This window comes from Octodon degus, unplaced genomic scaffold, assembly GCF_000260255.1.
Source record: "Octodon degus isolate 3935 unplaced genomic scaffold, OctDeg1.0 scaffold00178, whole genome shotgun sequence".
In the NCBI taxonomy this organism is placed as follows: domain Eukaryota; kingdom Metazoa; phylum Chordata; class Mammalia; order Rodentia; family Octodontidae; genus Octodon; species Octodon degus.
In genome coordinates this window covers 3,895,151-3,906,701 of record NW_004524754.1, presented here as the reverse complement: position 1 = coordinate 3,906,701, position 11,551 = coordinate 3,895,151, and the positions used below count along the sequence as shown (strand labels likewise).

At 46.7% G+C, this 11,551-nt stretch overlaps 1 protein-coding gene across 1 annotated transcript in view; it reads left to right on the top strand.

The window, feature by feature from the left end:
* Prmt8 (protein arginine methyltransferase 8) overlaps positions 1-11,551 on the top strand; it is a 93,644-nt gene that overhangs the window by 73,359 nt on the left and 8,734 nt on the right. Inside the window, exons 7-8 of the mRNA XM_004643574.2 lie at positions 5,126-5,241; positions 10,681-10,831. Coding sequence (XP_004643631.1) covers positions 5,126-5,241; positions 10,681-10,831 — 267 coding nt within the window. The remainder of the gene's footprint in view (positions 1-5,125; positions 5,242-10,680; positions 10,832-11,551) is intronic.

Sequence of the window (11,551 nt, the reverse complement as noted above, 5' to 3'; positions counted from 1 at the left end):
CCTTGAATGCCTTCAGGGCACTTTTGCATGGCTGGAGTGTTGTGGGGATCGAACTACAGCAAACTGAGGCTGCCAGCATTGTGGAAGCAGCCACTTAAAGCACTGAGCTAGGGCTGGGCCCCTGTAAAGCATACTTTTAAATCTATATCGCAAAGCTCAAATAAAAAGAAGAACAGTTGTTCATGCTACAAACAAGCATGTAAACAAATACACAGAACACACAAAAAACTTTACTAAATGAAAGTGTGCTCAAGTATATTCTTCACCAAATTGAATGACAGTTCCTATTATAACGTTTGGGAATTTATAGATTGACTAGTTAGATTTTGTTGTTTGTCAATTAGCAGAGATTTCTTATCTCAGAAATTAGGAAGGAATAGACTCTTTTTATCTATAGCTAATATGCATATTTTGTATTTTGTTTTGTCTTAAGAATACTTTCAGCTCAGCTATCTCCATGTACTCTATTGCCTTAAATTTCTATTTTGTCAGTTCCTTCAATAGGCCTCAGGTCTAATCTAACCTCATTGCTGTTCACCTCTTCTCCAGATCTGGCTTCATGGTACACCCTGACAGCACATTCTGGTACCCAAGTAGGCTGCTCAGCATTCTCTGAGCAAACATAAGCATATCCTCTACCCCAAATTAATTATTTTGCTTTTCCTGCTTGAATTATCTTTCTGTTGCTATACTTCCATCTTTTGTAAAAAATTTTAAATTTTAATACTACATATTGACAAGTGAAGTTGGAGGGATTGATTCCCACTTTTGTAATTGAATTTTGATTGCACATTGAGAAACCTGTGTCCTATATTTTGTAAAAGGAAATAATATATAGACTTCCTCAACCTAATATGACCTATCGGTGATTACAAGCAAATTAATTTAACTTACCTGAAGGATAACGAGTCAATAACACCAGAAAAACTAGCCCAAAATTGGAATGGAACCAATTAATATTACCAAATAAAGTCTGAAAATTATTTTGGGTTGATCTGACCAGTTTGAGGCACAATATGTCTTTGCTGAGTGAGGTGACTCAAATATGAAAAAGTTAGCTTGTACCCCTTTGGAGGCCATCACCAGGACTGCCACCACTTAAATGGGATGTCAAAATCAAGTGACTGTTTAAGTCCCACTGTTTTTACATTGCACTCCAAACCTTTGTATTAGTTTGTAAAGTACCAATACTTTTTTCATACCACATAAATTTAGGACTACAAAACAAGCAATCAACCTTATTAGGAATCAAAAGCACTTCAAGTAATCTTTTAAAATACTCCCATTATTGTAAATCTCAGGAAATACAATTTTTTTTAACTAAAGGCAAACTTTTTCTTTAGAATTAAACAACCTTTTAAATTAATCATCTTAAGGGGAAAATGGGAAAGCTTATTTTGTAGTGTCAATTGTAATAGAGTGGGAAAACCCCTCTATGTCCTGCTTTTCTGTGAGGCTCTGCCCCTGGGGGAATAGCCCTTTGATCCCTCCAGGTCAGCAATCTTGTATCTTTGTTACTGCCCTACTCAGTGGCCTTCCACACTTTGAAAAGCCCTTTAAAATTCTTTTCCTTTAATTTCTATTTTTTAACCCAATATTTTTTAAAATAATTTTTATCAAAGAAAGAATGACCCATTGAGCAATATGAGAGTCTGGAGCAATTTAAACAGTGCTCTGAGTAAACTGAGCTATAACTTTGTTTTTCCCTATATAACCAGCACTAATAACACCAGCCAAAAGTTGAAGACCTCTTTGTACTGGGGATCTGCCTTGGGTGCACGTTTGCTCTATGGCCTTAGGGCTAAGCAAGCTGCTGATTGTCTTAGTACCAGGAATGGTATCTCTTGCCCATATTCTCCTCCCCAAGCTTCATAGGGGCTATGACCCTGCAGCCAAGGCCTCTGTGCACACCCACTCTGGGCAGGCTGTCATTCAGGCCTGACCACTAGATGTTTTGTTGTTGCCTGGGAAGGCACTATCTTAAACCTAATAAATTTTTGATGCCAACAACACACATAGCAAAGGCCAAGGCCATGTTTTGCCCTAGTCATGACCCCCTCCTTCTCCTCAGGCACACAGGACTGTACTTGGTTTGGCGTGCCAACCACTATGGGTGGACTGGACACACAGATAACTGGGGAATGCCAGCTGGGTCTGCTTAAGATCAGAGCACAGAGCCCTCCCTGAACCAGGTTGCGCCCCCCACCCCAGCCTGAGGCACTGCCATCCAGCTGCTTGGAACCAAGTGCTCACAGTTTAAATTTTTTTTTTTTTTTTCATCTAATTGAGCAAAACTAGAGAGTTTAAATTCTTTCTGCTCTACCTTTGCTCCACCTTCCTTCTCCTGTTTGGGACTTGATTTTAAAACAGTACTCCATGCTAAGTTGTTTGTAGTGGTCTTAGAGAGTAACAAGATATACAACAACCAAGAAAACAACAAATATATATACATATATCTTCAAACATCTGTGGTTCTTAAACCTGTCACATTTTTAACTCAATATAACTTTCTTCTTTTTGGCTTTTCTCAAACCTGTTGCTCTCTTTAACCTTTGTTTCTGTATATTTTTTAATGTCAGTAGACCTCTAAAACCCATATTTTTCACCTGATTATTGTCAACATAACATTGCAGAGTTAAATATTGGTCTGGTTCCCAATCTGTTCCCCCTACCCTATTGCCAGAAAAGTTCTGGGTAATGTCCCCCCTTCTACCCATATTTCCTTACTAGAGGGTCCCTGTTGCAGGCACCAAATGCAAGGATTCGGTGGTCCCTGGGAGAATACAGTGAGAGGATTGAGAAGGCAAACACAAGAGATAATAACTGAAGTTAAGTGGTGGACCATGCCTAATTAGCAAAAGATCCCAGAACAACATTAGAGGGCTTTTATTTATACCTCTGTAAAGTTACAAGATACAAGGTTGCCTCGCAACTAATAGCCAATAATATCCAGGCAGATTGTTTTCCTCAAGAAGGAGGTGGCTTGACTGCTTTAGGCAACAAGGCCTCCTCCTGCACCCTCCAACATATGATCAATTTCCAACTTCAGCAGCTCCCAACAGGCCACAGCCAGGAGTAGCTGGAGAGGGGTTCACAAAGGCAGGAGATTTCAAGTACTTTAGAACTGGCAAGTACTTTAAAGATCAAGTTCCCAAAAGGTTGGAACTGCCTACACAGATTCAGAAAAGTCCAATGTCCTGAGACTCAGATCCAGAGATTCTGATTCAGTGGCTCTGGTATGGGTCCAGGAGTCTGATTTTAAGAGTGTCTTTTAGGATTCTAAGAACACAAAACCACTGAACTGAACTCAATTTATAAATAAGACCAGAAAAGGGTATTGATTTGTACAGGGTCACACAGTTTGGAAGGCAGCAAAACTAGCGCTCAGTCCATCTAATGACAATTACCAGGTGATGAGTTCTTTCTTTATGCCTGACACTATCTTCTGCAAGCAGCATGTATTATCAGATAAGCCCCCCACTTAGTGACCCTAATGAAGGGCTGCAAGAAGCAGCAACAGCATCCCTATTTTTATTTATTTATTTATTTATTTATTTATTTATTTATTTGTTTATTTATTGCAGAACCGAGGATTGAACTCAGGCTCTTCAACTTGCCAGGGAAGCGCTTAATCCACCAAGCCATCTCCCCGGCCCCAGCATCCCTATTTTAAAGAGAAAGAAACCAAGGTTTAGAGATGCTTCATTCTTGCTTTAGGTGAAACAGTAAAACAATGAAAGAGCTCAGATTTGAACACAAAATCCATTCCTTTAACTAGTATTTTGTCTAACACTTGTGTTGAATTTTAATTTGAGATGGCCCAGGGAGGGGAAGAGCAGGTGCATGGCTTAAACCAAAGGCAATGTGCTTTCATATGTGGGTTTTATCTGGGGAGAGGATGCACAACTACTTCCAGATTCTGGACGGGCTCCTGCGGCTCACTGAGCAGCTCTCTTCCTACAGTATGATTCCAACTGGGAGCTCCGCACCGGCCCTAGGTGACCGAGTGGGAAGTGATTGGCATCTCATCCTCAGCCTGGGAGTGCATAAGCATTTACCCTCTGGGAGATGATTACTTTTTCTGCCTTCTGTTTTCTCAGGAAGGTCTTGGGAAAGAATGTGAGTCAAAGGAGCAGTTATTTCCCTGACCATTCACACCTACTCTCCTCCACACACACAGGGACACAAGTCCCCTAAGGGACCATTTATTTAATGAATACTTTAAGGGAAAATTTAATTTAGTGAGATTTTATAGAAAAATATGTCTCCTTTGAGACATTTCTGGTCAGACAAATGAGTTGATGGGTTATTTAGATGGAGGAGCTCCATCAGTGATAACAATTACTACCGCATGGAAGGGCAATCTTGGGCTCACCAGCTTCTACACCCCAAATCCTCCTCCGACAGAGTATCCTGTGGGCCAGTGGCCTGCACACCGGGGAGCACAGCTGGGAGGCTCAGTGCCTCAGTCAGAGGTCCTTTCTTACAGGTTGGATTATCAGTGCAAGCGCCATCGTGTGTGAGGCAGGCCCAGACCCTCCTGCACCCACCTAGGCTAGAGGGCAGAGACTTCAGAAAGGTGGTTGATGTGCACAGGTCCTGACTAGTGTGCACCCGTGCTGTAACCTGAACTCCAGTCTCTTTGACTATAAGAGCACACGTCTCTCTCAGCTACATTTCAGTTTCATCAGTGGAGAAGGGAGAGAGCTGGGTCTTTTGGAGGAGAACAGGGTGCATGAAAGAGTAGGATTAGAGAAGTAGAAGGTAGATCAGGGAGCTCACAGAAAATTGAGGAGCTGGAGAGGGCACAGAAACATAGATACCAGAAAGAGCAAGGCAATTGACCCTGCTGCAGGCTGGCAGTGTGAACTTGGAGACATTTCTTAGCCTCTCTTTGCTATCTAATCATAAAGTGGGATTTGCCTTTTTTTTTTTTTTAGATAGAAAGATGAGAAAATGTGAGTGAGCACTGGGCGTTTTGCCAGTCCCCGTGCAGGTGAGCGATCCTAGGTTCTGGGTGCAGAACACAGGCTGCACCCTCTTGGCCTACTGCATTCCAGCACACAGGAGTCTGGGTACACTTTGGAGTCCTGTGCTTCCTTTGATGTCTTACTTTGCCCCACAGGGTGGGAGAATGTCTATGGCTTTGACATGACCTGTATCCGGGACGTGGCCATGAAGGAGCCCCTGGTGGACATTGTGGATCCCAAGCAAGTGGTGACGAATGCCTGCTTAATAAAGGTCTGTGAACTCATCCTGGTGGGCTGGGTGTGCTGAAAACAGCAGTGCAATCCTGGAGAACTAGGCTGGGGAAGAACAGGGTGCATGAAGGTGTAGGATTAGGAAAGGAGACGACAGACCAGGGGGCTCAGGGTAGAGCCACCTGCATGGCCCCAGCCTCATGGGCCAAAACCACGTTGGTCAGAGCCTGGGTGATCCAGAGTGACAAGTCAGAAGCTCATGCTGTCATGGAACACAGCCAGCATGAGGACTACGTGGCAGCATGGCCATGGGGAGGGCCCCAGTGGGGGGTTCCTGAGGGGGCAGAGTACCTGCAAGGCGGGGTGTGTGTGGGTGCTGGGCTGGGAGTTCTCGGGATAGAGCCCTTGTACCCCACGGTGCTGCCATCATTGTCTGCCACCTCCAAGCACAAGCGCACACCTGACCTACCACCCAGAGCCCTCAGCCCTTCCTGGGCCTCTTGTTGGCGCATGCTCCACAAGCCTCTCCCAGGAGGCTCTCCAAGGCACTGTGTACTAGCTGGCATTCTCACACCCTGTCCTTACTGCACTCTTGTTGTCACATATCCAGACATTTGCAAGGCCACAGACTTCCCCTTTGCCCCCTCTTTTCCAGCCTCGTGCGCTTACCAGGAAGATCTGTTGTTCACAGTGGGGTTGATTCTTTCCATATTCGTACTACATGTTTTTGTGTGCTAATATGTGGAGCCATATAAAACTACTAGTACCTGACATTTTTAAAAGTATAGAACATGATCAATTTCATATGGTTGAAGTTAATTTTTTAATCTAAACATATGGATTAATTATGTAAGTATGCTCAGCTGCCTGGTTCTCATTTTGCTAAAACTCTCATCTGAGCTTCTCTGATCCTGTGCACATCGTGGGTTCTTCAACTGCTGGGAAGAGGGACTGGGTCACCTATAGTGTTCCAAGTGAGATGTGTCATTTTCTTTGCATATAGCCTCTGCAGAAAAACTGTGCCCTTGATCCAGACTACCTCTGGGAAACATGGGGGGAAGCTCACAGGCAAATAAAGCTAGAGCCCTCCTCCAGGTGTCATTAGGCACCTCCCTTTTGTAGAGTCTTCTCTCAGAGGCTTGTCTTGGGGTTGAACCCTTGGCCTCTGCATTCATGGGCTCTCACTACTTGGTTACTCTATGCATTCTGCATGCAGGCAGAATTAATCATGAGCAGTTGTGTCATCTTATTTCTTCCCAATAGCCCCCTTCCTCTGCTTGGTACCCCAAACAAGAACAAGAAAAGCCCATCTCCCACAGAGAAGCTCACCACAGTGGGAGAGTTGTAGGTAGAAGTCAGTGGTGCCACTGACTTTGCCAGAATGACTGCTGGCATTGATGGCTGCTGTCATGCACCTGTCTGCAAGGGCATCAGCTGGCAATGAAATTCCTCCAACTTACTTGGTTCCCAGGTAGTTCTGCACATCTGGCCAAGTCCACTGCAGGAGTAGCCACTGAACTTCTGACCATCCTCTGTTGATGGTGCCTGGATTTGCCTGGTTCTTTTCCCCAGGACACGTGTGTGTCTCTCCTCCTTCCTCCCAGATTGGTCACAGTGAGGACAGGAAAAGCATCCAGCCCAATCACGGGGGGACAGGAAAAGTGTGCCCTCTTAGGAAGACCCTGAAGCGGGGACTGATTGTCTTGTGGTCTGGGATACTTCCTGAGTGTTTTCTGAGGAGGATGAACATTGTCTTAAGTTTGCTCCCATAACAAGAGTATCCTCTCAGCTGTCTTGCTAGAGTGCTAAGCAACGTCTTGCTGAGTCTATTGGGAAAACATTTGTCCTTCTTCAAACACTTAATTACTATTTTCATTGCTGTTAGTGTTATGGAGTATGACACTTAATTATAATTAAGACTATGTTTTGACCAGACTTCTGCTTGCAGTCATCTGCCTGCACTGATGTTGACAGGAGGATAAGCAGGGCAGGGCCTCTGCTTCCTGGGGCACCTGAGCCCAGAGCGGTGCGTCTCCCAGGGCTCAGACATGCAATGCACTCGTGGAAATAAAGAAATCTTAGGGAAGACTGGGGCCTCAGGGTCACAGGCTGTTCTGTTGACTGGGACAGGGTGGTGTGGGGGCACTGAACCCTGAGGGCCTTTGTGTCCCTGAAGCACAGTCACCACTAATCCAGCTCTCACAGATGGCCCATCTGGACCGCATGCCAAAAGGCCAGCTGCCTCTATTGTTGCCATCTAGTATGTAGCTGTATAGCTGTATAGTTTTCTCTCTCCTGGCCTACCGGCTCCTATTAAAATGCAAATGAATCTGGGATCTCCTCAGCTCACTAAGACAGGGCAGCTGACAGTCCACTGAGGGACATCTGAGCTCAGGACCACATGGGAAAAGAGCTCCTGCTAGCTGAGCAGTGTGTGAGCACCCATGTGCGAGTTCAGGGAGGAAGGGGAGAGAGGGGCCAGTGAGGGTGAGAAGCCAAAGGCTCCTGAAAGGAGAAGCACATCTGAATGGCCCCTAAAGAGATTGGTTCACTGCCATTTAGGGAAGACCTGAGGAAGGGAGGAAGTGCTACGTAGATAGATGAGGCCAAGCCACATGCTACGCACTGAGGCCACACCATGCCTTGAGGGTGCACAGGGCAGTGAGATTCAGCCTCTGGCCCTACAGGGCTCTGGTGTAATGGAACAGGTGAGGGTAGAGATGAGGAGGCACCTATGTTGACTCAGAAGATAGGTTGGGCTGGAGGAAGACAGGCCAGAAAAGAATGGTCCTGGGACCACAGAGCCTGGTGGCTGGCACTGGCTGAGGAGACAGCACAAGTCCAGGCACTGTGCTGGTGCCATTAGTAAAGCTGAGGTCACCATGGCTTGCTCAGAAGGCCTGGAACTGGAGGGGCCTTGTGGACTGTGTGGCTGGGAGGGACCATGAGCACCAGGAGGGCTTGCAAACCCAACTGTAGGCAGACTGGCCCCAGCTGCCCAAGGAAGGGCCCAAGAGGAAAGGCATATAGGCCTAGTATGGTCAGTACCACACTCAGCTTTGAGAGTGGATGAACCCACCAAAGCAGAAGGACCAGGAGAGAGAGATGCTGGAGATCATGACTTGGAGACCCTTCAGGACAAGCAGGGTGCTTTATGCTGCAGAAGAAAAGGTCCAGGTGCCCATGTGGGTTAGACGAAGTCCCTGCCTGTCCTGTGAGTGTAAGTTACAGAGAGGGGTGTGGGCTCTCATTACTGGTTCTGAAGAAGAGCGTGATGTTGGAGACACCTGGACACAAAATGAGCAGCCTGGTAGTGGGTGGCTGTCAGCATCCCTATGGGTAGGACACTTATGGGGAAGGCCAACACTACAGGGACGTTGGAGGTGGGTGAGAGGACTGGCTAGAGGGGATATGCTTTATATTCCCATCCGCTTTGGCCCACCAGACCTGGGGCTAGCTCACCCTTATGTTGGTTCTTTCTCTCATCTCTGGCTCTAGAAATTCAGAGTAACTTATACTGAAAAGCAACCTCTCCAGGGCACTACCCATGCTGCAGCCCTGCAGCAACCCTCTTCACAACCATGATTGCAGCTTCAGCTCTCCCAGGGGCTGCCAGGCTGCTCACCTGGGCCCCAGCAGAACACTGGTCTGATCACTTGACCCTTGACCACTGCTCTTCCTCTTCTGTTGGTTCTGGGCTTCTCTTTGTAGGTCCTAGGCTACTTAGCATCTCTTTTCCCTTTATTTACCTTAGGAGTACAGGAAGATCAAAGCCACTTATGCAGTGCCACTTTGCTGATCTTATCTCCAGGTCTCAGGAGGACCTGCTGGAACCATCAGGCCCACAGGCACCTTCTTCCTCGCATCCTCCCAGGACAGTTGTCCCAGCTGCATTCTCATTGCTGGGACATAACATCCAATACCCAGAAGCTATAGGAAAGGTTTACTTTGGCTTGGAGCTTGTAGAAAGTTCAGTCTAAGTCAGGATGACATGGAAGAGGAGAGATAGCTCAGGGAATGGTGGCTGGGAAGGAGAGAGATAAGGGAGGAGCTGGGAGGCATCAGTACAGTCCCTTCCAGGCAATGCCCCAGTGACCCTCTCTTTCTACAGACCTCACCTTATAACAGCAGGTCAGCTATGAGACCTCATAATCTGATCACTTCCTGAAACCCCACCTACAAGCACATGGGGCTCTTTGGGGATTCTGACCATTATGGCGGTCCTTGCTGCACAACCCTGACCCATGGTCAGTGCATCTTCAGGCCTTGCTAGAATCTGTCCTGAGCCCACTGGCCCCATAGGAGATTCTACCTGTTTTCTTGGTGACCCATAAACCACAGGCCAGAGCCCATCACAGAAGAAAAGCACATTGCAGACATCTGTCTATAACAATTTATCCCCATGTGAAATTGCTTTTCAACCACTTTCCAGTTGAAATTTTGAGAATTATTAGTTCTTTGTGTCCTATATTTGCCAGTAGGAACTGAAAATTCTCACCTCTTAGTCCTCTCCTGTTGGGACTGGTTGGTCTCTTGGTACATCCTGGGAGAAACCTCAGTAGGAATACTAAAAAAGATAGACAAGAAGACAAGAGCTGGGTCAGGCGGTAGCTGGACTCCTGGAACAGCACCAGGGGCATTTATTTATGCCTTTGCAACATTAGTATTGTGACACAAGGTTGCCTAGTAACTAAGAGCTGACACTGACCAGGCAGGATTCTTTTCTCAAGACTGAGGTAGCTTGACTGCTTTAGTCACTTTGGCTTTGTCCTATCCTCACACATGTGACCAATTTCCAGCTTCAGCCACTCCTAACACTCTCTCTTTTTTCCCCCTTTTGAGACAGGGACTCACTATGCAGTTCAGGTTGGCCTTGAGCTCACTTTGTAGCACAGGCTGGTCTTGAACTCACAACAATCCTCCTACTTCAGCCTCCTGAGTGCTGGGATTACAGGCTTGCACCAGTACACCTGGCAACACTTTAGTTTTTCAAACATGTGCAACAGCCTTGTTACAAAAGTTTAGCAGATCTCGCTTCAGTGTGGCCTGTGACTATGTGAGCCCAGGTGCTTGGGACACCGCTTATGCCTGCTATTCAGGCCCCTGAGTGACCCTGCTGCTCACATCCAGGGCTCTCCTTGGAGGGTGATGGGCTGGAGGCTGAGAGGAGAGGCAGACTACCCTGCTGCTCTGTCTCAGCTTAAGGATGCTCTGATCAGCCCTTAAGAAGATTTATCTGCTTAGTTTTGTTCCCTTCCAGCTTTGGCCAATGTCTATTTGCACCTTTTCCTGAGGGTCTTCCACCCTAGAGTGGGTCAGGAGGTAACTGGGAGGTGGGGATGGGCCTGGAAGTTACCCTAAGAATAATGGCACCTGAAGAGAGGTCTCTGAGGAGGAACTCTTGGGATGAGACTCCAGCTGGGCCCTGGCCACCCCCAGAGCCATGAGTCTCTGGCATTCTCTTTCCTTTGGGCTGCAGGAGGTGGACATTTATACTGTGAAGACAGAAGAGCTGTCATTCACCTCCGCGTTCTGCCTGCAGATACAGCGCAACGACTACGTCCACGCCCTCGTCACCTATTTTAATATTGAATTTACCAAGTGCCACAAGAAAATGGGGTTTTCTACAGGTGAGCTCTTTGTTGGCTTTCTAGACCTCTTCTTCTCCTTCTCCTTCTCCTTCTCCTTCTCCTTCTCCTTCTCCTTCTCCTTCTCCTTCTCTGAGGCTCTGTGGATGGTGACCGGGTGGACTTCGACTGAGGGACAGTATGGGGGGTTGCCGGGGCCTGTGCATGCTGCCCCAGGAGAACATAAGAGACTGTGGTCCGCCCTCCCAGAGGGAGAGTGTAGTGTGAGGAGGGCCAGGAGGCAGATACTGAGTCAGGGCTCCCTGAGACTCTTCAAGTGCACATTTGCTATGTTCACATCCCCTAAGCTCACTCTGTGTGAGGACTGAGGACACAGAGCTGCTGAGACATCTCTGTCTCTCAAACCACACTTCAGTACAGAATGTCATCTACAAGTCAGTCCCTCTGTCTCCTTCCTTACCTCTTCCTTCCACTCCAGTCTGTCCTTCATTAAATCCCTGGCTGTGTTCCCCAAAGGTAATCCCTACTATTGTCACTCACTTTCTGTCATTGACAGAATAGTGGAGACTGCAAGAACTTGTGTAAAAATAAAAAGTAAAAGAGGCTGGGGATGTGGCTTAGTGGCAAGGCTCTGGGTTCCATTTCCAGTATTATCATCATCAAAAGGAAAAGGAAAAAAATGAAATTCAAGAATCCCAGTCCCATTCATAGAGGTATATATTACTCATGATTTCCTTTGTGCCCTTCCAAAATATTTCAGTA